The 23,457-nt window shown below is 54.4% G+C and overlaps 12 protein-coding genes across 12 annotated transcripts; 8 read left to right on the top strand and 4 right to left on the bottom strand.

The window, feature by feature from the left end:
- Positions 1 to 567: 567 nt before the first annotated feature.
- P168DRAFT_341736 (uncharacterized protein) lies at positions 568 to 1,372 on the top strand (the record flags this gene model as incomplete). The annotated part of the gene is made up of 2 exons (XM_024841803.1): positions 568 to 1,131; positions 1,349 to 1,372. Exons 1-2 carry the CDS (start codon positions 589 to 591, stop codon positions 1,370 to 1,372), a joined length of 567 nt encoding a protein of 188 aa, XP_024694682.1. The 5' UTR covers positions 568 to 588.
- Positions 1,373 to 1,565: 193 nt separating this feature from the next.
- P168DRAFT_317584 (aldehyde dehydrogenase family protein) lies at positions 1,566 to 3,212 on the bottom strand (the record flags this gene model as incomplete). The annotated part of the gene is made up of 3 exons (XM_024840119.1): positions 1,566 to 2,746; positions 2,812 to 3,011; positions 3,085 to 3,212. The coding sequence occupies 3 exons, from the start codon at positions 3,210 to 3,212 to the stop codon at positions 1,566 to 1,568; spliced, it is 1,509 nt and encodes a 502-aa protein (XP_024694681.1).
- Positions 3,213 to 3,949: 737 nt separating this feature from the next.
- On the top strand, positions 3,950 to 5,451 carry P168DRAFT_233974 (uncharacterized protein; the record flags this gene model as incomplete). Its single annotated transcript, XM_024833393.1, has 4 exons — positions 3,950 to 4,082; positions 4,129 to 4,254; positions 4,321 to 4,389; positions 4,448 to 5,451. The coding sequence occupies 4 exons, from the start codon at positions 3,950 to 3,952 to the stop codon at positions 5,449 to 5,451; spliced, it is 1,332 nt and encodes a 443-aa protein (XP_024694680.1).
- A 516-nt stretch (positions 5,452 to 5,967) lies between these two features.
- P168DRAFT_296347 (putative zinc metallopeptidase) lies at positions 5,968 to 7,293 on the top strand (the record flags this gene model as incomplete). The annotated part of the gene is made up of 2 exons (XM_024838106.1): positions 5,968 to 5,980; positions 6,038 to 7,293. 2 exons carry the CDS (start codon positions 5,968 to 5,970, stop codon positions 7,291 to 7,293), a joined length of 1,269 nt encoding a protein of 422 aa, XP_024694679.1.
- A 308-nt stretch (positions 7,294 to 7,601) lies between these two features.
- Positions 7,602 to 8,334, top strand: P168DRAFT_326370 (putative cytochrome c oxidase assembly protein Cox19). Its single transcript, XM_024841114.1, has 4 exons — positions 7,602 to 7,683; positions 7,751 to 7,785; positions 7,935 to 8,049; positions 8,139 to 8,334. The coding sequence occupies exons 1-4, from the start codon at positions 7,634 to 7,636 to the stop codon at positions 8,227 to 8,229; spliced, it is 291 nt and encodes a 96-aa protein (XP_024694678.1). The 5' UTR covers positions 7,602 to 7,633; the 3' UTR covers positions 8,230 to 8,334.
- Positions 8,335 to 8,878: 544 nt separating this feature from the next.
- P168DRAFT_317581 (nitrogen permease regulator 3 family protein) lies at positions 8,879 to 11,410 on the top strand (the record flags this gene model as incomplete). The annotated part of the gene is made up of 2 exons (XM_024840118.1): positions 8,879 to 9,980; positions 10,032 to 11,410. 2 exons carry the CDS (start codon positions 8,879 to 8,881, stop codon positions 11,408 to 11,410), a joined length of 2,481 nt encoding a protein of 826 aa, XP_024694677.1.
- A 39-nt stretch (positions 11,411 to 11,449) lies between these two features.
- P168DRAFT_289468 (uncharacterized protein) lies at positions 11,450 to 12,203 on the bottom strand. Its single transcript, XM_024837005.1, has 2 exons — positions 12,060 to 12,203; positions 11,450 to 11,985 (listed from the first exon to the last, which is right to left on the bottom strand). Exons 1-2 carry the CDS (start codon positions 12,172 to 12,174, stop codon positions 11,699 to 11,701), a joined length of 402 nt encoding a protein of 133 aa, XP_024694676.1. The 5' UTR covers positions 12,175 to 12,203; the 3' UTR covers positions 11,450 to 11,698.
- A 524-nt stretch (positions 12,204 to 12,727) lies between these two features.
- On the top strand, positions 12,728 to 14,533 carry P168DRAFT_296345 (uncharacterized protein; the record flags this gene model as incomplete). Its single annotated transcript, XM_024838105.1, has 4 exons — positions 12,728 to 12,893; positions 12,940 to 13,224; positions 13,278 to 13,655; positions 13,710 to 14,533. The coding sequence occupies 4 exons, from the start codon at positions 12,728 to 12,730 to the stop codon at positions 14,531 to 14,533; spliced, it is 1,653 nt and encodes a 550-aa protein (XP_024694675.1).
- A 492-nt stretch (positions 14,534 to 15,025) lies between these two features.
- On the top strand, positions 15,026 to 16,090 carry P168DRAFT_234087 (putative GTPase MTG1; the record flags this gene model as incomplete). Its single annotated transcript, XM_024833399.1, has 2 exons — positions 15,026 to 15,289; positions 15,326 to 16,090. 2 exons carry the CDS (start codon positions 15,026 to 15,028, stop codon positions 16,088 to 16,090), a joined length of 1,029 nt encoding a protein of 342 aa, XP_024694674.1.
- Positions 16,091 to 16,283: 193 nt separating this feature from the next.
- ssn3 (cyclin-dependent serine/threonine protein kinase SSN3) lies at positions 16,284 to 17,791 on the bottom strand (the record flags this gene model as incomplete). Its single annotated transcript, XM_024833340.1, has 3 exons — positions 16,284 to 17,349; positions 17,397 to 17,553; positions 17,680 to 17,791. The coding sequence occupies 3 exons, from the start codon at positions 17,789 to 17,791 to the stop codon at positions 16,284 to 16,286; spliced, it is 1,335 nt and encodes a 444-aa protein (XP_024694673.1).
- Positions 17,792 to 18,562: 771 nt separating this feature from the next.
- P168DRAFT_134330 (uncharacterized protein) lies at positions 18,563 to 19,804 on the bottom strand. Its single transcript, XM_024832709.1, has 4 exons — positions 19,506 to 19,804; positions 19,329 to 19,442; positions 19,158 to 19,274; positions 18,563 to 19,095 (listed from the first exon to the last, which is right to left on the bottom strand). Exons 1-4 carry the CDS (start codon positions 19,585 to 19,587, stop codon positions 18,794 to 18,796), a joined length of 615 nt encoding a protein of 204 aa, XP_024694672.1. The 5' UTR covers positions 19,588 to 19,804; the 3' UTR covers positions 18,563 to 18,793.
- A 218-nt stretch (positions 19,805 to 20,022) lies between these two features.
- On the top strand, positions 20,023 to 23,331 carry P168DRAFT_296342 (alkaline phosphatase family protein; the record flags this gene model as incomplete). The annotated part of the gene is made up of 3 exons (XM_024838104.1): positions 20,023 to 20,898; positions 21,436 to 21,538; positions 21,632 to 23,331. The coding sequence occupies 3 exons, from the start codon at positions 20,023 to 20,025 to the stop codon at positions 23,329 to 23,331; spliced, it is 2,679 nt and encodes an 892-aa protein (XP_024694671.1).
- Positions 23,332 to 23,457: the final 126 nt, after the last annotated feature.

The following is a 23,457-nucleotide window of genomic DNA, read 5'->3' as shown; positions in this document are numbered from 1 at the left end:
ACCAGACGCCGGAATAGGAATAGCAGTGCCTGACCTGGTCGGATGAATCAATATGATAGTGGAATACTGCATCTTGCATCAACAAAGATCGATAGACTGCCACATATTCTGGCATTGGAGCAATCCAGTCAGCTTTACACTGACTAACTATGATGCTCAATTCCCCTTCAGGAGGGAGTTGAATGGCAGCATCCTGCCTTTCTTTCTTCAATGAACCCAGCCATTGTATAGAACAAGGCATGGCATCTTTCTATGCCATTGATCGTTAGACAATGAAGCATGCATAACAAGGGCTTTTCAACCCACTCCCTCTCTCTTTCAGGTTCCTAGACAATGAAAGAACAAACACAGAATGGGACAAAGAAGCAGTCCTTGCTGTGCTTTACTGAGGACAATCGCTTTCACATACACACATCAACAAAGAATAACCCTATACCAACTCACAATCTCGCACAAGTATAAATACAACCCCAAGACACAGATCAGCTCAAACAACCATCACAGTCTTCCTCCAACAAACCCAATAAACAAACACAAACACAACTCCAACCATCCCAACCACGGAATCCCCCCTCAAAACAAGCAGGTATGAATCCCTTCACTAACCTCCCCTTCCAAGACAGCGACAGCGACAGCGACAGCCAAAACAGCACCATGTCCAACCCCCGCGAACCCTTCGTCTCCTTCAACGACGGCGACGGCGCCCTCGTCTGGTACAACTCCTACTGCGACCCGGCCTCTGAAGACCGGGTATGGTGGCTGCGACTGGCAATGGAAGGCCACTACACGAACCTCGGCGAGCTCCTCTTCGACATGACGCTCGCGTACGACTACGGAAAGTGCCAGGCCGTGCCGATCTTCAACCACGACATGGACGGGTCCATGTACATGGGGTTCAACGTGCCCGTGGAGGTGGAGGAGGCCGGGCGCGATAAGATCCTGGCGCTGGGGGGACAGCACCTGATGAGGGTGATGGCTTATTGGAAGGAGCATAAGAGTTTTCCTGCTCCGGTTCATAAGGCGCCCAAGGATGCGTCGGCTAGTAGTGCGGAGGAGACGGAGTCGGAGAAGGATGAGGGTGAGACGCCGCCTACTACGCCTGAGGAGTCGCCGAGGGGGAAGTTTGGGAAGGTTCGTTCTTAGATGGGTGGTTTTATACTTTTGTCTTTGATAGACATTGGACTAGAACATGACTCGGTATTTGATCGGGCTTGATATGACTGATATACAACATCTTTAGAATGGCGGCGTTTGGATGGAAGGTCTAGTACGGGTAGTATCAAAGCACGATCAACATGATACAAGCACATCCTAAGTCATTGTAAGATACCAGTACGGCGTAGTATAGGATAGTACAGCACTGCAAGTCTAGTACCAAAGTTAGGCTGGATGGCCTACAGTATAAACACAGTAAAAACCGAAAAGGCTCATACATTCGCCAATGATAACAATTTGAAGATAGCGTCAACTACTTCATCTGATACGCAGAAACTACATACAGGTCCCGCCCGTCTGCCGTTAATCATGTACATACAAATCAATCTGCCACATGTCGGTCAACCATCTTACAGCCTCGATCCCAGGTTGACATGAACCGCCTTGACCTGCGAGTAAGCCTCCAGGCCAGCCTCGCCCAGCTCGCGACCGATACCGCTCTGCTTCACACCGCCGAAAGGCACGCGGAAGTCGCTGTCGTTGCTGCTGTTGATCCAGACCATGCCGGCATCGATCTCCGACGCCACCCGGTGGGCGGTCTCGATGTCCTTGGTGAAGAGGGCCGCACCCAGACCGTAGGTGGTGTCGTTGGCGCGGGTGATGGCCTCCTCCTCGGTGACGAAGCTCGAGATCACCACGAAAGGGCCAAACACCTCCTCGCGGTAGATCCGCATGTTGTCCTTGACGTTGGTGAAGACGGTGGGGGCGATGTAGAAGCCCTTGCCATCGCCGACGTTCTTAAAGGGCTCGCCGCCGGTAACCAGCGTGGCGCCCTCGGACTTGCCGCTCTCGATGTAGGACAGGACCCGGTCGTACTGGGCCTTGGTGACCTGCGGGCCTTGGAAGGTGTCGTCGGCAAAGGGGTCGCCCACCTTGCTGGTCGAGGCCACGGCCTCCTTGAAGAGCGCCACAAACTTATCATAGACGGAGTCGTGCACCAGGATACGCGAGGTGGCCGTGCAGACCTGACCCTGGTTGTACATGATGCCAATGTGGGCCCACTTGGCCGCCTGCTCCAGGTCCGCGTCGCCAAAGACCACCAGGGGCGACTTGCCACCGGTCTCGAGGGTGATATTCTTCAGGGTGCTGGCGGCCATCTTCATGATCTCACGGCCCGTGGCGGTCGAGCCGGTGAACGCGACCTTATCCACGTCAGGGTGGTGCACGAGGGCGCTGCCAGCCACGCGACCGTGACCGTTCAGGATGTTGATGACACCCGGGGGGAAGCCAGCCTCCTTGATCAGGTTGCCGAGGTAGAGGATACTGAGGGGGGTCTGTTCGGCGGGCTTCAGCACGACGGTGTTTCCGCAGGCCAGCGCGGGACCCAGCTTCCACGCCGCCATGGCCAGAGGGAAGTTCCACGGGATGATCTGGCCGACGACGCCGATGGGTTGGCGCAGGGTGTAGGCAAACTTGGCGGGAGTGGTGCCGATGGTTTGACCGAAGAACTTGTCGGCCCAGCCGGCGTAGTACCGGAGGGTGTTGATGACTTCACCGAGATCGTCGCTCAAGGAGACCTGGTACGGCTTGCCTGTGCCGCATCAGTGATGTTCTTTTCCGACTTCGGGGAGAAACAGAAAGGTGATGTGGACATACCGTTATCCCATGTCTCAATGGTAGCCAGGACCTCACGGTTCTTATCAATCAGATCGGCCAGTTTGTGCATCATCTCACCCCGATCCGTCGGGGAGAGCTGTTTCCACGAGGGATCCTTGAGGGCCTTGCGGGCCGCCTTGACAGCGAGATCGACATCCTCCTCTCCTGCGGCATAGACGGAGGTGATTTCCTTCTCATCACTGAGACAGTTAGTTTCGCCACTCGTATATTTCTTCTACTTAAATTGTTCTTCAAGAGGAAAAGGTAACATACGCCGGGTTGATCGAGGCGAGCTTCTCGCCGGATTTGGAGGGAACGAATTCGTTGTTGATGAAGAGGCCAATGGGCTGGGCATAAGAGCGCCCATTCGGAGCCGTCAACTGAACGGAGATGTTGGACATGGTGGAAGAATGCAAGAGACGTCGAGGAGAGGGGACGGTTTGAGAGAGAGGGTAGATGGAGCTCAGGCGGGGAAGCGAAGAGGGGGAGAGAGGGGTGGAGTATTTGTAGTAGCAACGAGAAGGGGGAGCCGTCCGAAGTTTGGACCAAGTACGTTTGCAGCCGCCCGAGCAATAAAGACGCGCTGGACCCATGGTCCTGTAGGAGAGCAAAACCATATGGAGTTGGAGTGGAGATGGAGATGATGGAGTAATGATGGTGAGGGGAGCCGGAGAGGAGAGGAGGAGATTCCATTGGTGGAGACGGGCGATAAGAGGGTGGCTGACTCAGCGGTCGCATCGACCTGCTCTTCTCGGCCTAAGGCAGGAAACCCGCATCGACCTCCCTCGTGTGTCTCGCTGAGTCTGTCTGCTCGACCGAGAAGGGATCGGAGCTTTGTGATTGATCTGCAGGACGACGGCATTGCCCGTCTGGACAGGGTATGCGCAACCCCTCCATATCCGATTGGACAAGCGTCAGTCATGCATGGTCAGAGCGCAAAGCTGCGTCCAGGATAGTCCGGGTGATTATTCCTCCGGCGCACAGGACGCGATCGATCGTTCCGTCGCGATGGATCCACTCGAGTCACCATCAACCAGGTTTCTCCGGTAGAGCTGTTGAGCGATCTATATTACTTCAGATGTCAATTCAGGTGGAACTGCGTCAAATCAGTCTATAACCGTGCACAACAGCGATTCACATGGCCAGTGCATCCCCGCAGGTGCCGGCCAGCGCGTCGCCCACCAAGAGCGTGCTCCCTCTCGACAAGGTCTTCTCCATCCAGATTGGAACGGAGCTGTTCCGGTTGTCGGGAGCTTCAGTCGCCTCCGATGGTGAGTGGTTTGGTCCGATTGAATGGACGCTGGCTAATTCCGACAGCCCCCTCGTACTTCTCCAGGTTCTTCGAAGAGCAACTATGTCAGAGCAGCGATGGCTCCAATATCCGGACGTTATACATCGATCGTGATCCGGTTACATTCCAGCAGATCGCCCGACACTTGCAAGGTATAATGTGCCCTCCCCCCCCCCCCCATCGGTTGAGCATGAAGCTGATCAATCGCATTCACCCAGGCTACCACGTTCAACCCAGGGATGGGCCCGAGTATGTCAAACTGTTCGCCGACGCTCAATTCTACAGCTGTACATGCCCCTCATTTGAATTGCTTGACTAGGGAGACAGTCCCGCTAATGGTTATAGTACCACGTCTGATCTCGCAATTATTCGAGTCCGAGATCTTCATCCAAATCGGCGACCGAAACTTCCAGATTCCGCGCGACCTCTTCAATGGTCAGGGCGACTCCCCCAACTTCTTTTCCCTCGGGTTCGCGGCCTTCTTTGCATCAAAGGGTCAGATCTTCCCGGGTTTAGATCGCCATGGCCTCCTCCGACCCCCCGCCATCACCCCCACCAGCGTTCCGAGCCGGTCGGGTGAAGTCTTCGCCCAGATCCTACACCTCCTTCGCGGGTACCCGCTCCACATCAAGAATCGAGAGCACCGCGAGGAACTCCTGCGGGATTGCACATACTATCATTTGCGCGGCTTGGAACAAAAGCTCATCCCGCACGACATCAGCTTCAATCCATTCCTCCGGTCGTCCGAAATCGTCATTGGCCTCGACCACGTACGCCGCTCCGGCCTGCAGGTCCCACCACTATCCAGTGGAGGTGGCTGGGTGACATATGCGCGGCCGTACACGGACGACAAAGCACATGACTTGATTCTGGAGATTGGCGATCAAAGCACGATCGTTGATCTCGTTCGAATGAACGCCTGGTTTCTCAATACGGCCGAGATGCGTGTCGCCACGTTGCTACGGGTCGTGGCTGATCAGCTGCGGGAACAAACTCAAGGCACGGACCAAAGGGGCGGCGCAGGCAGCGAGTCATCCTCCCCTCATGACCGTGGGGTCCGCGTCCGCCTCGACCCGGGCATAGATCTGACTATCAACGGACAAGCGATCCCCTTCGCCGATATCTGGACTGGCCCCGACCAAGAGAATCCTCCTAAGCGCAGGCGCACTGAAGAGGGAGCTACGACCCCTACTCCATCTATCTGGCATGTCTCAAAGGGACAGTGGCGTCTCCATGTGCAGCGGGGTGCTCCCCAGAGTGAGCCGGAGCTTCTTTTGGTCGCGGTCAAGTTGGATGTTTATAGCGAGGAAAGGATGCGAAACCGAGCCCGGCCATTCCTTGGGCCTTGAAGAATTACCTTCCTTTCCAACACGGTTCTTCATTGTCCTGTGGCATAGCGCACCCCAGGCAGTTTCTACATGTCTACTATGGATTCCTTTACTTGTGCGGGGTTTTGTACCTGACGGATGCTGGAAATGCCTCGAAAGTGGGACTCCAATGACCAATACCCACCAAGAGAGTTCACGAACGGAGCTGATGCCGCAGACATCAAGTTCCAATGGCAATGGCAGTGGATAACCGGATTCAGCAGCCGACCGGACACTACCCCGACCGGGACCCACTGAAAATCGACCGAGCTTATCGGTCCCCCGCTTTTGGCTGTGACCTGAACTCTCCTCGATGCTTCGTCGAGTCCGGCATGTCGAGCGATGGACTGTCCATTAGGTAACGATATTTGATGTCTCCAAGTCTCCATAATCCCCCCTAGACTACTCCGTACCCCTTACATACTTCAACCCCTCTTTCCGCCCTTCTTCGATTTCCTACTGTGCCTCCTGGATTGACACCCAAACCACCACTGAAACATGCAAATACTAGGTGAGGCGCTTCAGGTGTCAAGCTCTATGGTAAAGAATTGTTTCTGACGAGTGCTAGTCTCCGACAGCTCCCTGCGCGGTATCATCGACCGGTATCGCCCGGATCTCAAGAGCTACGAAGATGTCTATCGGCATCTGCATAGCTGCCCGGAGCTATCTGGTCTGGAAGAGGAGACGTCGGCCATAGCAGCTGATCATCTGAAGAAGTTGGATTTTGAAGTCCACACACATATCGGTGGCTATGGCGTGGCAGGCGTCCTCCGCAATGGTCCCGGGACAGTCACCCTGGTTCGTGCCGACATGGACGCTCTACCGGTGGAAGAAAAGACCGGACTTCCCTACGCGAGCAAAAGACACATGAAGAACAAGGCGGGCGAGACGACGCCGGTCATGCACGCCTGTGGGCACGATACCCACGTCGTGGGCATGATGGCTGCCGCTTCTCTGCTGCACGCGGCCAAGGCCGACTGGTCTGGCACCCTCATCATCATCTTTCAACCGGCGGAGGAACACCTGAACGGCGCGCGGGCCATGTTGGCCGATGGCCTGTACGAGAAGATCCCGAAACCCGACGTGGTTCTGGCGCAGCATGTCATGCGCATGAAAACAGGCACGGTGAGCATCCGGTCTGGCCGGCTACTGACGGCTGCCGACTCCATCAACATACGCATCTTCGGTCGTGGTGGCCACGGATCCGCCCCCCAGACGTGCATCGACCCGATCGTCATCGGGGCGGCGGTCATCACGCGGCTGCAGAGTGTTGTCAGCCGCGAGGTGACCCCCGGGGAGGTGGCCGTTGTTTCCTGCGGAAGCTTCCAGTCCGGGTCCGTGGGGAACATCATTCCAGACACATGTGACCTCAAGTTGAGCGTGCGGACCTATGGCGGAGCGACGCGCGAGCGAGTCATCGCCGCCATCAAACGCATTGTCCGGGCAGAATGCGACGCAGCGGGTGCCGTGGAGGAGCCACAGATCAAGGTCCGGAATTCGCCCGCGACAATCAATGACGATGCAACAGTCAAAGCTCTCAAGCATACTTTTGGGTCTTTCTTCCAGGACGACCTGGTGGAGTCGGAGCCGGCCACGGCGAGCGAAGATTTCTCTCTGCTGGCGACGGAGGTGGGGGCGCCGTATGCGATGTGGACTTATGGCGGAGTCGACGCGCAAACATGGGACGACGCCGTGAAGCACGGTAAAGTGAACGAGCTGCCTAATAACCATTCGCCCTTCTTTGCGCCAGTCATTGAGCCGACGTTGCGGACTGCCGTGGACGCCATGGCCGTCGGAGCACTCACTTTCTTGAAGAAGCATTAGGTGCCTTGACATGAACGGTATAGGGTGGAATTGTCAACTCAACCAATAGCTACATGATCGCATTACAAATAGCATTCGTCTTTATACGTACTCAGTATAACCAAAGATGTAGAATAATATCATTACTGCTCTATACTTGACCAAGGAAACCCAAGGCCGATAAGCCGATAAGCTTGTTGGTGTTTGCACTGTTTGTCTACACCACATCGGAAACCGCCGTTCCGTCCGCGATCTTTCGATGCTTCACTCATCTGATCGCATTCTCGCATTCTCAACAGACACCCAAGATACCTCGTTTGATTTTTCTTTGTACGGTTATATTTTCATAAATCATTTACCAATGGGTTTCGGAAGTCCCGGCGGCGGAGCGACCAACATCAAGCCTACGCCGTGAGTAGCCTCAACCTGCTGAGCCACGACCCCAAGGAGAAGAGATACTAATCCATGATACATATAGGCCTGAACGAGGCAGCTTTCCCCTCGACCATGAAGGTACTTCGAACTCTTTCTATTCAGTCTCCCGCAGCCCAAGCCAGCCCAAGAACCGACCATTCCCCGTCCTATCAACACCCCGACACCACAGTCTTCGGACTGAAACCCATGGTCAACTCAATTGACAACCAACTAACGGACAACAACAGGCGAATGCAAGCATCTGATCTCGAGCTATCTCAAATGCATCAAATCGAGCCGGGGCGTCAACGACGAAGAATGTCGCAAACTAGCCAAGGGATACCTGGGGTGTCGGATGGATAAGTACGTCTCACACATTTCACAGGAGGGATAGGATATTGCTCTTGTGCACAATTTTGGGAGTAAAACAGGCTAATACTAGTTGTTCACAGAAACCTCATGGCACCGGACGATTTCAAGAACCTAGGGTTGGTATTCGAGAAAGAGGGGGGCAAGAACCAAGAGCCGTCAACGAAGTCGTGAGATGTGATGCACCGGTCAGCGTGTGCTACTTGCATGTATAGACTACACGGAGGTGCAATGTATGATAGTATTGTCGATATTATGTTTATGTTTTGATGGCATCTGGGCGTTCGGAACTGTACTATGTACATTATATGTTTGTATATATGGTAACATATTGCTAGTTTGGCCTGGAATGGCATGAATTTCTTGCTGTATCGTCGTTGAATGTATGTAAGAAGGTAGTGAACTACTGAGCTGACTACATATGTCGCCACGATCCTTATAGCAGCGCACCACTACCATTTTTGAGAGAAAATACGCACCCATGCACTAGAGTTCGCATCTTGGACCTGTCGTATGGTATGAGCAATCGCTCTGCTCGGATTTAGCAACCTTATTATCTACATCATAATATTTACCAGTTTTATTCTTCAGAAAGAGTGGTCCATACTGGATGGCGTCGAGCTTAATATGGATGACTCATAAATTACTAAACATTTATATCTCCAGCCTCAGGCCACCATGAATAACCTCAGGCTACGATGTGGGGAAGCTCTTGTCCGCTCTCAGTCTCACCGAATGTATATCCACTTCCCCCTCCCTACGTGGGGATTACCCGCTTGCTGTACGCCAATGCTGTAGCCAAGTCGAGGCTGCGCTATACCCAATGTCTTCAATTGCACGCCCTCCAGACCCTTGTCTCGTGGCCATCATCCTCATCGTCCGCTCGCGCGCCGGCCCTCGCTTCGTCTTCCACTACCCGCCTAACCCGCTCGTCGAGAACGGCCTCCGACCATCCCACAAGGGACGCCGTATCTCGCGCTCCAAAAGCGCCCAGACAGCCCGAAGCAATGACTCCAGCGAAAGCGACGCGAGCGGGTCGACGTCCGACGAAGACGAAGAGGATGTCCCCAACAATCAGAGTCAGAACTCCACGCAGACACACCTAGCGGTGAGCGCGACCTCCACCCGACGGGGGAGCGCCTTTGGGCTCGAGGACCGTGCGTCCGTGTCCGCCTCACCGGTGAGGGACTCGCATCGACCGAGCTCGATCGGCTCCGGGAGGGCGCTGCGGAAACGGGGGGAGAACTCCGATGCTGAGGACGCAGGCGCTCTCTCGGACAGACCGGACGAGAAACCATCTGCGGGTGGCGGCGGAGGAGCAGCTGGGGAGGTACCGTCGCACATGCCCTGGGAGTCGCTGCTGGGGCTTCCCGCAGAGGTGTGGGAGAAGCTGCTCAGTCCGTCGCGGACGTGGCATAAACGGCGGTTTGAGGTCGGGGTCAACGACCTGGCGTTTGTGGGGTGGCCGGTCTTTGTCCGGGAGGATGGCAATTGGCGGAAAGAGAGGCGGAAGAAGAAGGACAAGAAACCGCATCCCGAGTGGGAGGGTGGTGAAATCGGACACAACGAGAATGGGGACGATGTCGCAGATGATGGTACCAAGACCATGGCTGCCTCGACGGAGACGCTGAGCCCGCACCCGATGACGGCGTCGGAGAGCCAGCGCGCGTCGGTGTCGAGCCTTCTGTCGCAGAAGGCGCCCAGTGAGGTTGTAGATGAGGATACTAAGGACTCCATGACCATGTTCAACGTGGTGTTCGTGCTAGACCCCCCGCTGCTGGAGTACTCCGTCCGAGTTCGCGAGATCTATGACAATATCATCAAGAAGTTCGCCAAAGCGCTGAAGTGGGAGCAGGCACGAACTGATTACGTTTGGAACGAAGCGCAGCTTATCTCGCACCTGAAGGAGAAGGCCAAGGAAAATAGTAGGTGGTCCTGCACTTGGTTTTTCGTCTAAAGCTTACAATCTTATGTAGGGACGTCTGTCGGTGCCCTTTACGCCGACCTCATAGCCCAGTCATCGCTCGCGCGGGCGATCTACACCGTCTACTCCAGCATCTCGGCGTCGAAGATCGCCTCGGTCGCGCTCAGCCCCGATGTGTCCATTTCCCTTCAGATACCGCCGCTGACCTCAACGCCCTATCTGGCCTGTCCGACGGACAAGGCGTACCCGGGCCTCTGGCTGACCACCGCCGATAGCGTTACTCCGACGGACGATCCAACGGCAGACGAGAATAGCGCACCGCACCAGGTCCCGGCGAAGCATTTTGCCTTGTTACTTCTCGACAACGAAGCGTCGATCCTTAAGGATGTCGAGGCATCAGGAGGCGCCCTTGCTCCGGCACTGGCCCACTATATCCGATGCTCGAAGCCCACCAAGTCGTTTGCCCAGATCTCCGCCACATCCGGAATACCGCTCTCCACAATCCAGTCCTTAGCCAGCCACCTAGTTTACTGGCGACGCGCGCGTGCCATCCCGCCGCTCCACCAGCGCGATACCTACATTGTGTCGCCCAACTGTGATCTGAGCAAACTGGAGGTCGCGACAGCCGCCTATTCCCTGGCATTCCCAACCCTTCCCAGCCTGCCCAAAATGCTGTCCGCGTTGAGTGGCACCCCGCGGGCATACGGGAGCTTCATCCCGAGCAAAGACCACAAGGACACGTACTTTTCCATCCTCGCCTGGCTCCTGCGCGGCGGATGGGTTACCCAGCTGCGCTCATTCGCGCGTGTCAAAGTCTCTCCCGAGATCAAGTTGGCCGTCGAAACGGCGCTTCGACGAGAGGAGGTAGACAAGTACCTACGAAAGGTCGACCGCGAACGAAACAGCGCCAAGCCCGATGACGACGACGTCGCCAACGAGGATTTCGACGACAACGTCTCCTCGTCATCATCCTCACTAGACAGCCACGGCAGCGGCGACGAGACACCCATGCCGGGCCGACGGCGAGCCGACCACGAGCTAGACGCATCGCGGTCCCTCGTCGACCGCAACGCCTCGCTCCAGACCTCATCTCTAATTCTATACCCACACCGCGCCTCGCCTCTCGAATCGCGCTGGCTCGACGAGATCGTATCCCAGTTCCCGGAGCGCCCGGGGCGGTCGAACGGGGCAGCAGCCGACACCGGAGACGGCGAGTACGCGGGACTGCGGCAGCCGCTCAAGAAACACTGGCCGACTTTCTCCAAGTACTTCAACGGGTTTGATGCGCTGGAGAAGATCCCGATCCGGGAGGGGCTGAAGCGAAAAATGGTGTGGCAGATCCTGACGCGGTTGGGCTTGTTGACGGGGCCGCAGTCGACTGTGGAGGTTGATCCAAGGGAACAGGTTCTGGTTACTATGAGGCATTGGTAAATTTTTACCTGTTGGTGCGGCCTGATATGGGGTAGATCTACGAGTTATGATATGTTATGCATAAGTGTGCTATAATCAGACCACGGTATCACTTTATGCAACTTGTCTCCATACACAACATAGTTGTCTGTCAACCATCACCCTGCAACCATGTTCATAGTCACCAAACGGCACATTCAAAGGGACTCATGAAGAAAGAAGAGCAAGCCAGTCAACCTTCCACCCCACCACACAACCTCAACGACAGCCAAAGAAGCCATCACCAAGAGACCCCCTTCACGTCATACCCTAATAAAAGAGCCGTCTCGCCCGATCAAACAACGGATGATCCCTAAAACCACCATTCTTGCGCATCGCCTCAATCTCAGGATGCACACAGCGGCCATTAAAGCAGAACCAGGCGCCGGGACAATCCTTCTTGGCCTTGCACATCTTATAGATCTCGATTGGGATGGTGACTTTGGCTTTGGCGGGGTCAGATTCGCTGTGGGTGTCGGGTTTCTCGTCGAAAAAGCCTTCTGCGTCGAGGGCGGATATGCTGCGGGAGCTGCTGCTGGTGGTGGTGGAGGGGGAGTCTATAGTTTGTTGGAGGTTAGGGATGTATTGTTGGAGGTTCATTTAGGGGATGTTTGTGGTATAGAAGGCGTACCTTCGTGCAAGACAGGCGCGTTTTCAACGTCGTTCTCGTCTTCGCGAACAAAACCCGGCAGGGTTGAGGATGAGACGAGGGCTGCGAGGAAGAGCAGCAGGAGGAAGATCTTCATCTTGCTCTGATATCCAGGTGAAGGACCTTGGTGTTGAGTTGGGTTGAGGGTGTAGAGGATGGGGAGTCTGTGGAGTTCATGAGGGTGTTAGGAAGGGGAGGAAGTAGAGTGCTGGGAGGAGAGGATAGATTTATAGTAGGATGTTATATTGGATAGTACAGATATCTGATTCTCTTGAGAGCTTCACTAGTAAAAATTGTTATTATGTGTGTTATATAGTGATGATTGTGGAAAATAGTATATAGATACCATCACTCTGCATATCTTGATCAAGGGAGACACTATAAATCACTGCGAAGTCTATATCTTCTACCAGTAGTACTATTCAAAGTATCGTAATATTAAGATTTAGTGATAATATAAATAAAAAGCTATCAGTCACTTGAGCGTAAACACGGCTATACTAGATTTATATATCTACCCATATTTTGGACACTCTGATTCTTTTTACCTAGACTACACTCGGAAATTTACTGACCCTTCTCTTGCCACCCTATTACCGATCAACATATCATTCCTCTTCCTCAGCTAGAATTAGACGGCGTTCTAATCAATGTCGCGCATTGTGCGACACCCTCTCCTTTGTACCTTGCGAGGCCAACCAAACCGCGCGTCATCTCAACCCTTTGTTTCCACATCAGCTCCCCTCTCTTCTCTGCAGCCTCTCGTAATCAGAGCGATATCAACCACAAATCCAACATACACAGGGACAGGGACGAGTAGGCTTTTCCTCCACTACTATTCTACTCACATTAACACAACCAGAGATCGATCCCCATGCATACACGAGCGGTCGGTGGCTGCGACGCGATAGACAGGAGATTGCGTCGCGCTACATCCCATTCGACTTCGATGCACTTTGTCAGAAAGTGGTTGGGCTTTGTCCTGGAGCAGGTGCTATTAGCGCATGTCGAAAACTCGAAGGAGGGTTCAACCGGGTCTTCATCTTCACCTTGGACAATGGCAAAAAGATCGTGGCTAGGCTCCCGTTCCGACTGGCTGGTCCTGCGAGGTTGACTACCCTTTCGGAGGTTGCTACAATTCGCTACTGTATGCTTTGAGATGTGTTTTGACAATGGATTCAAGCTGATCAGCGTGCTTAGTACAAGAAAAGACAAGAATCCCTATACCAGAGATACTCGATTGGAGTCATGACTCTAACGATATAAACAACACTGTCGGCAGCGAATACATAATTATGGAGCATGCCAATGGTGTTCCACTGCATGATAAATGGCCGACAATGGCCGGTGACCAGCAAGTCAGATGCATCAACGCGATATACCAGACGATGAAGGAAATGGTCGATCTAGAGTTTCCGGCTTTTGGGAGCATATACTTTGATGATGCTCTCGATTATGCTGTCAAACAGTCGCTGGGTGACGGTATCTGTATTGGACCTCACTGCGGTACTCGATACCGGGATTGTGATCCCGCTGTAGGACGATACTACCACTATGCGAAGAAAAATCCTGGGCCGTGTGAGTCCGCTAGACCCCTTGCCTTTTGCAATGGTACTTATAGCTCAATCTTAGGGCAAAGTATTGGCGAATACTGCGACGGTCTCATTGACTCCGGTCTGTCACGTATCCCTGCGGTGGACCTCGAAGCCGAGAAAAGACCAATATATCATGGCTCGCCCCAAACACATCTAGATCTTCTTGAACATGCCCGCCCCGTGCTAAAGCGCATGCCCTTGGATCCTCGAATCCGTGATTCCGCCGCGCCATTACTGTTCCACCCAGATTTGCACAAGCGAAATATATTTGTATCAGAAGACAACCCTTCCACCATTACAAGTATCATCGATTGGCAGGCAACTAGCATTGAGCCCGCGTTCGGGTACGCAGACCATATACCGGACTTTGCTACGGGGAGTGAACTATGCACCAAGACATTTGAACTCTCTTCGCAGTTCTTGACGCCCAGACTGTCAAACCCAAGATTAATAGACGACAACCTCTTCCGACCATTTCGATACAGCCACAGAACGTGGAAGGACGGCGCTGTCGCCTTACGCCACGAGATGATTGAAACCGCTCGGCTCTGGACAGAGCTAGGGTTTGAAGGCCAATGTCCTTACCCTCTACCCACGCGAGTGGAACTGGCGGACCACGAGAAGGAGTACAAACTGTTTGAGGCAGCCCAGCAGTTGCGTCTTGATTTATCCAACTTGCTCGATACAGCGTCAGATGGGTGGATACCTGCAGACAGATGGGAGGAGACTCAATTATCCCACAAGGAACTCTTCAACGGGATGCTACAGGCGGTTCTGTCGAATCCGAATGTGGATGAAGACGAGCCCGTCAAGGATGAAAAGACATTGAGATCAATCTGGCCATTTGATCTTGATCAATAGAATGTGGTCGTTCAAGAGGTGTCGCGGGTATTATATATAGAGTGCGTGCTGTTGTAACCGTCACGGCTGATGCTTAGAGTTCCAAGTAAAGAGAATAGCAAATATCTCGCTAGTATAGAGGCATTATATAGGGAAATGTACCTCAACATGTACACTACATAGTTGCACCAACACAGAGCAACAAAACCGTCAAGAACAACAAACGCAATCAACACACAAACAAGACAAACACCCCAAACACCCTAACCAAATCAGGTTAATCCGATCGACAGACAGGCAGAACCCCACCGCCCGCATCACCGCCCATCCCGCTCCGAAAAAACGGCGTCCATCAACCAAGACATACACCTTCAGGCAATACGATACACCAAACCGGGGAGTCACAAAAGCACGCATAATGACCCTCAGAATCCTCCCCGGTATACCACATACAAACATCCTACAAACCATTCCCATCTCTCGGTAATACACCGCACGTGACTCATCTACGACATGGCCGCGAAGTTCATTCCGCGCCAGGTGTTTCCCAACCATGCGTCCATTCCGAGGTCCTACTTCCTGGGCCATCATGTGGCGGGGTTGAAGAAGATGCAGAATATGTTGTCTTCGATTGACTATGTGGTGGAGTGTCGGGATTACCGCGTTCCTGCTACGTCTGTGAATCCTCTGTTTGAGGAGGCGCTGGGGAAGACGCGACGGCTGGTCGTGTATACTAAGCGGGATTTGGGGTCGAAGCCGGGGCGAGGACGGCAAGAGGTGAGTTGAGCTAGGATACTATATATATAGGTGAAGAAATGGCTGACAGCACAGGTCGAGAAAACAATCCGCAAACTCGACGACAACGCCGCCGCCTTCTTTGTTAGCTCCTCGTCCCGCCCCGACGTCAGTCCTATCCTTAAACACCTCCGGAACGATGCCGAGGGCCCTGACCGCCTCGTCGGATGCCGCGTGATGGTAGTGGGAATGCCCAACGTGGGCAAGTCGACGCTGATCAACAACCTGCGCAACCAGGGCGTGGGGAAGGCGAAAGCCGTGCAGACGGGGGGACAGCCGGGCATTACGCGCAAGATCGGCACGCCCGTGAAGATCATCGAGCGGGAGGACGGGGCGCACGTCTACGTGCTGGATACGCCGGGCGTGTTCATGCCGTATGTGCCGGACGCGGAGAACATGCTGAAACTGGCTCTTTGCGGCTGCGTCAAGGACTCGGTGATCTCGCCGGTCACTTTGGCTGATTTCTTGCTATACCACGTCAACCTTCATAATGCCGAGGTGTACGGGCGATGGTCGCCACCGACCAACGAAATCATGCCGTTCCTGGACACCTTTGCGCGCCAGTCGGGCCTCCTTGCCAAGGGCGGCGTGCCCAACGTGGACCTGGCCGCGTTGCATTTCATCCAGAAATGGCGCGCTGGTGAGTTGGGGAAGTTCGTCCTGGATGACTTGGAGGTGGAACTGCAGCATCAGCTGGCGGGTGGCAAGGAAGCCAGCGTGAGCATGTCCCAAGCCTTGAAGGCAGAACGGGGCGCGAAGAAGCAGCCTTCTTCGAAACTGTAAATAAATAGAATCGATCATGTATTATAGTAACTGTAATAATACGTATATACCATTGCCAGCTGAGACAAACTCCCATTGTTCGTAATACCATGCCGTCTTGCGGAATGTCGCATCCAGCCGCTCATATAGAAGCAAAAACGCCAGTATGCCCTCACCCTTCGCCGTGAATATGCAACAAGTAACAAAAGGTCGATCACTCCTTGAGACGCTTGGAGGCGCGTAGAAGACTATCGTCGGGCAGCCCGCTTCGCTTGGTACCGGGCAAACTGCCCGAACGGATATCGTTGTCGTCCTGGGTGACGCGACGGCGAGGGTATTTCCCTTCGAAGCCTTCGAAGCAGTTCGCAGGGATCGGCCCGCCGCTGGAAAAGTACGGATGCTCGAGGGCCTCCCGGGCGGTGATTCGCTTGGTAGGGTCGTATTCGAGGAGTCGTTCCAAGAGATCATACCCATCGGCCCCCGGGGTGCCAATCCCCGAAGTTGTCGAGTATCCACCGTTCTTCAGACAGTTCGTGTACCAGGCCTCCAGGTTGGACGACCGGGGAAAGTGGCTCGCCCGGGACGTAGCCAAGGTTTGTAGTTGGGTGTACTCCGGCATCGATCCAATGTCCGGCCAGCTCTCCTTGGTTGGCAAGCCCATGATGTCCATAATCTTCATCATCTGGTTGCGTTGGAACGGCACGGTCTTTTTGCTGTCCATCTTGGCCTCCTCGCCTTTGAAGATGGGCCGCAGAGAAAGGAGCTCGGCGAAGATACAGCCGACGGCCCACAGATCGACGGCGGGGGTATAATGGCGACTGCCCATCAGCAACTCCGGCGCCCGATACCAGATGGTCACGACGACCTTGTCGCCGGAGAAGAGGGAATTCAGCGGTTTGTAAAAGAGGCGGGCCAGACCAAGGTCACCAACGCGAATGGCACCGCTGGACGTGACCAAGATGTTGGCGGGTTTCAGATCCCGGTGCAGGACCCAGTTGGTATGCAGATACAGCAGACCGTTGAGGAGCTGGAACAGGATCGACCGGACCATGGCTGCTGGGATCGCATGTCTCTGCGGTTGGGTGTGGTGATGGATGATCTGGAGCAGATCATGTTCGGTATATTCGAAGACCATAAAGATGCACTTGTCTTCCAAAATGATTTCCTCCAGCTGCACAACGTTCGGATGGTTCAGTTCCGAGCACAAGGCCATTTCCCGAATGGCCGACTGCGACAGACCCGTATACTGGATAACCTCTCCCTCCTTGTCCGGCTTGAATCTGTAACGGTCAGAGGATCGTCGCGCTCGATGGGGCGATTGGCATACTTTTTGATGGCGAACTCCCCCTTTTGGCCATTCTTCCCGATGGCCTTGTAGACGCGGCCATATGTGCCACTGCTGATGAAGCCTACGATATGGTATTTATCGCGGACTCGGACCTTGCTGGTGTATCCGACCCCGGACGGTTTTCTCGGATCTAGGCCTTCTGTCGACCAATAAACCGGTTAGCTTGTGTTGGACAGTTGGACGGAGCTTCTCGGGATCGGCAACGCGGAAAGGTCAAAGTATGAAAGAGACAAGCCCGACACGGGGGGAAATGCAGAGCGACAGCAGAAGCTCTCTCGAGCGACGTAATCCACCCAATCAAATAGGGAAAAGCCATTACCACGTGGATAAAACCCGCCGGCAGAGTTAAAAAACGGAAAATTCCTTCCGAACATGACGGTAGAGAAGTCTTACAACTCATGCTCGGGGAAGAAGGATTGTAGACAGAAAGAGGCGGGTCTCAACCCGAGGACATGTTGACGGGTAGAGTCCCGAGTGGGCAGCAGTGGCAAAAGGGAAGGAGGCTTTTCTCCAAATGGGATGAGAATATGGATAAAAAAATAAGAATAAAATAAAGAGATGATCAAGGGATCCAGAAATGGTGATCAAGAATTAAATATGAATCATTCGGTATTACCATCGACCGCGACCTGTAGACTCCTTTTAAGAGACAGACTCTGGCTGACGGTGGCCTCGGTATGCCTGGACGGGGCGGGTAAAAGGCCGGATGAAGAGGGAGGGTTGGTCAGCGTCATGAATCGATTGACCGTCGAAGGATAATAATAATAATAATCGTAATAAGAATGCTAATAATAGTCGGGAATTATCAAACGGAGACAGACTCTCAGAACGACGGGGGGGGGGGGGGGGGAGGGATCCACTCTGTCGCGGTGGTGATTGTTTGGTTCGGCCGGAGCAACTGGCTTTGGCTTCAAATCATCAAAGTGTCAAATACCACCACTGGGGACCTTATAGACCGCACTGACCAATATCAAGCAACCGGACAAAGGGGTGGGGAAATGAATGGGGATAGGAAGAATGTCGAGGTATGCAGGTCTGGAGATGGAGAAATGGAGAAACGGAGGATGAAGTTCGGAGACCGAGATGCCCCTGTCTGTCTCACCGCCTTCTTCTTTAGTCTTTATCTATCAGGTTCTTTACGAATGGGTCATTGGATAGGTTGAGAGCACAAAGTCAATAGTATACATATGATACACTGGATCCATCTTTTTGCCTTCGAGGGCTGTTCTGGTGCATTCCAAACCCCCTATAGCCAGTACCGAATCGTAGATGGCTGGTCCGGAGCGAGGTCATTTCTCGCTCTGGGAATTAGTAGAGACATGGAGGTGGTCTCTGTGTTGTGCAAGATTGTTTGCAATGCGAGTAAAATAGACAGGTCACGGCTTTTCTGCCGGCGTCTCCAGCTCGCTCGCCTTGGCCTGCTTCAGATGATCGATCTTCTCGTCGATGATAGCGATTTCAGCTTCGATGCTCAACAGCTTCTCACTGAGCATCCCCCGGTAGTCCTCATCGGAAAGACTCCGTAGCGGGATCCACTTGGAATCAGCCATCCGCTGAAGGAAGGGTTTGGATGGAGTCCCGGTATGTTGCATCTGCCACGAGTCGACGGCATTGTAGGACAACTGCCCGAGATAGCCGAGTAAGGAGAAAATGACGGCTCCGGGAATGAGTCGACCTCCTAGACGTCCGACAGTTAGCACTTTATGGGAGACAGACGAGGATAGACGAGGTGGGGATTACCCATCAATCTGGTAACACCGCCTCCGGCAATACCCCCTGAGAGGGCGCTCATATATGCCTGCTGTTTGGGCGAAGCATTTCCTTCATAGTGTAATTGAATGAGATTGCTCCTCAACCCTGTGTGCGGCGCATTAGCCACCGCCGTGTATGCAAAGAAGGGTTTGGACTCACACCAAAAGGACGTTCCACAAGCAAACCAATGGATCCCACAGGAGATCGAATGGATGACGGGGTGACGCGATCGAAGAACCCCTGATACGCCTCCATAAGCAAGACCAGTCGAGCCTGTCCAGATGTGTCAGTTGCGTTGATACGGTACACACCACTCAGAAAAGGGAAAACACGGACCACTCAAGGCTCCAACCTTTAGGGAGGACAACAGGATATTCTGCGGGGGCTGATCATTTGGCTTCCCTTGGGTCATGCTCATTTTGCCAACAGCTGGTCCGGCAGCCTGCAAGCATTCCTGATTCTGGCGCGAGATTCATCCATCCATGACCGACGGATTTCTATCCAAATGACGCGTTAGTCATGATCGCGCACGTGACACATACCGTGCAGGATTCTGCCCACTCCCTCCGCCCTGGGATTTGCGGGGAAACTGAACAGAAGCAGAAAGGACGAACAACCAGGATGCAAGAGATGCAGGAGGATGCATCTCTGACTTCTGATCTCTTATTCTCGCATCTTCTGCAAGGCCATGCGCATTTCTGGTGGTTAATTAATCTGTAGGGTTTGTCGACTCGCGCCCCCGACGTCTGCCGTCATTCGTCTCCGTCCTTGATCGTCTATCCTCCGTCCCGAGCGGCATGCCGCATACCTCCCTCGGTTGACTCCACTTCTTCGCTTCTCCCAGACGTGAACCATGCCTCCAATTGTTACACCCCCCGAGCGGCCCCGGCTGATCTGCTACCATCAAACCCTCTGTCCGGATAGCGGGCCATATGTCTCCTTGAAGCCCCTAGTGGAACACAACACTGGCATCACGCATGTGATCTTGGCAGCCTTTCACCTGAACGACGATCCCAACCACATCACCCTCAACAATGACCCCCCACACCACGCCATGTACGATGCGCTCTGGGAGGAGGTCCCATTGCTCAAGCAGTCCGGGGTACGCGTGATGGGAATGCTGGGAGGGGCGGCTCAGGGCTCGTTCCGGTCGTTGGATGGGGATTTGGAGAAATTCGAACTCTATTACAGACCGTTGCTTGCGACAATCCAACGCCATGGGCTGGATGGCATCGACTTGGACGTGGAGGAAGAAATGTCCCTCTCGGGCATCATCCGGCTGATTGATCGCCTCAAGTCCGACTTGGGGGATGAGTTCATCGTGACCCTCGCGCCTGTTGCGGCGGCCCTTCTGGGTATTGGGAATCTGTCCGGGTTCAGTTACCATGAGCTGGAGCAGCAGCGCGCGTCCAAGATCAGCTGGTATAACACGCAGTTCTACAATGGATGGGGCCCTGCCGAAGATCCGCGCATGTATGCCGCCATCGTCGCACAAGGATGGTCGCCCCGCCGCGTAGTATACGGAGTGTTGACGAATCCCGGGAACGGATCGCAAGGCTACGTGCCGTCCGACAAGCTGGGGCCGGTTCTGGGGCAGCTCGTCCAGCAGTTTCCGAACTTCGGCGGTGTGATGGGATGGGAGTATTTCAATTCCAAGCCAGGAGAACGACAGAAGCCCTGGCAGTGGGCGGCCGAGATGTCGCTGAGTATGAACCTGAGGGATGTGCTGGTCGCGGCCCAGCAGCTGCTGGCGGGAAATAGTCTCGTCAATGCGCTACGCGACATGATGCACCAACAAGAGTTTTAACGAAGGAACGATAGCATTATATATACTAGACCAATTCACCGTCTATTTATTTATCCATTTATTTCCCAAGCATAAACAAACGTGCCATACCGTCCAGAATCGTAGTTGACCAGACAAGTGGAGATGATTGTATACGGCAGCGGCATGATTGGCCGAGGTTGGTGTTCTGAATGTCGTCATCCCCTCCGTCGCCGCCAGCCTTACCGGTCTTCACCTCATTCACGCGACTCCCTCGCTTGACCACCATCGAAAAAGCCTTCATCATTGAACTACTTACTGGCATGAACTGTATCTGTTGAAATCCATTGGATTTCTCCATAGTCATGGCGTCGTTTTCGAGGGCTGTCGCTGCCACCACCTCGGCGACCGTCCGTATCACAGCTTTCCTCTTTCTACGATGGGTGCGTCTGCTGGATTAGTTGGTACACGATGGATTTGCGCTGACTTAGGATACTATAGATGCCCGGTCATGTCTTTCCCCCGGTTATTCTCACGGCGTTGGTGATTTATCTTTCGACCGTACCTTCGCTCTATCGGGAGACTGGCCCGCGCACGACTGATCGTCGCAAGGGCTCACGGAAGGCTGGTGAGTCGCTCGTTCGTGGGATTGCATGTCCGAGGAAGTGACTGATTATATTCTGTTTTATTGGTGTAGGATCTAAGCAACTTCCTGCGCAAGACAGTGGACTCAAAACACTCCTGACTGGCTTACCCTCCCCTCGATCGCCGTTGCTGACGGGCCTGACGGTCCTGATCAACGTCGTGCTGGGTCTATTCACACTGGACTTCCTACTCCGCGGAGCACTCCTCTATGCCGCAGCGGATCTCGCGTTCACCCGGATCGGATATGTGTCTCCTCAAACCGCCAGCCTGTTCGTTCGAGAACCCGACTCGACTCAACTCCCGCTGGGCGTTTATTACCAGGAGTGGAACCACAAGAACCCTACGCCTTGGACGGAAGACCCATCGCAATGGACACAGGAGGGTACGATCTACGCGCTCACCAACTCGACGGATTTCACTGCGAGTGTTACTCTCAAAGGCCTGAAGCCCTCGACCAAGTACCGATACGCGCTGTCGAACAACCGTACGGGATCTTTCACCACAGCTCCGCTGCAAGGTTCCGAGCAGGCGAATACCTTGACCTTCCTGACATCCAGCTGCATGAAGCCGAACTTCCCGTACAACCCGCTGGCGCACCCACTGCGGATCTATGGGCTCGAGACCATGGCTGAGACAGTCCGCGCACTGGCCTCGGCCGCCAGACCGACGTTCATGATGTTCCTCGGCGACTTCATCTACATCGATGTCCCCCAGCGACTCGGGTCATCTGTGGCGCACTACCGCAGCGAATACCGTCGCATCTACTCGTCGCCATCCTGGTCCGGCCCAGAAGAGCTCCCTGCCATCGACCTCCCCTGGATCCACACGATGGACGACCACGAGATCGAGAACGACTGGTCCAAGGGAAACACCACAGCACCGTACACCTCCGCCGTAGAACCCTACATCCACTACCACGTCAGCGTAAACCCTCCCATCCCCGCCAGCGCGTTCGCCACGCCCGAAAACACAACCTATTTCACCTTCACCGACGGCCCCGCCTCCTTCTTCATGCTCGACACGCGCGCCTACCGCACGGAGCCCGCCCACCCAGACTCAACGATCCTCGGCTCCGCCCAGCTCCAATCCCTCCTCGCATTCATTGCGCGCCCCGAACCATCCGAAGTCCACTGGAAGATCGTCGCGTCCAGCGTCCCCTTCACCAAAAACTGGCACGTCGGCACAACAGACACCTGGGGCGGGTTCCTCAACGAGCGGCGCACCGTCTTCGAAGCAATGTGGCGCGCCGAGCGCGAGCAAGGCATCCGCATCGTGCTCCTCAGCGGCGACAGACACGAGTTCGGCGCTACGCGGTTCCCGGACCCGACCCTGTCCCTCACAGACGACGAGCTCCGCCCAGACACACCCGGCGAAGGACTCCACGAGTTCAGCGTCGGCCCGCTTAGCATGTTCTATCTCCCCGTGCCAACCTACTACCAGACTGATCAGGAGGATGTGGCTATCAAGTACATCCCCGACGGCAACGTCAAGTACGGGCTCATCGACATCGACACTGTCGAGGAGGCGCTCGACGGCGTCGTCATCAGCAGCTCTGCCCTCACCTACTCGCTCTACGTCGACGGAGAGGTAGTCTGGAAATACCGACTCAGCGTCCCGCTGCACGACCTCCCCGCCAAATCCTTCAAACACCCCATCTTACCCCCTGGCGAGGTGCTACTCGACGAGCGTCCACCCGTGGCTTGGGTTGAGCGGATCAAAGAGCTGATTGGCGGGCTGAAGAGCCGGCTTTGAAGATCGTGCCACGAGTGAAGGCCGCGTATGACCAGTACGTGAGCTCTAGCTTGTATTGGATATTCGACGGTATTTTCCTAACCCCGTCTTCTATTGGTTTCCGATTCAGATACGGGTAGAAATAGA

Source organism: Aspergillus campestris (assembly GCF_002847485.1).
Source record: "Aspergillus campestris IBT 28561 chromosome Unknown P168scaffold_4, whole genome shotgun sequence".
In the NCBI taxonomy this organism is placed as follows: domain Eukaryota; kingdom Fungi; phylum Ascomycota; class Eurotiomycetes; order Eurotiales; family Aspergillaceae; genus Aspergillus; species Aspergillus campestris.
This window is presented reverse-complemented; position numbering and strand designations above follow the sequence as displayed.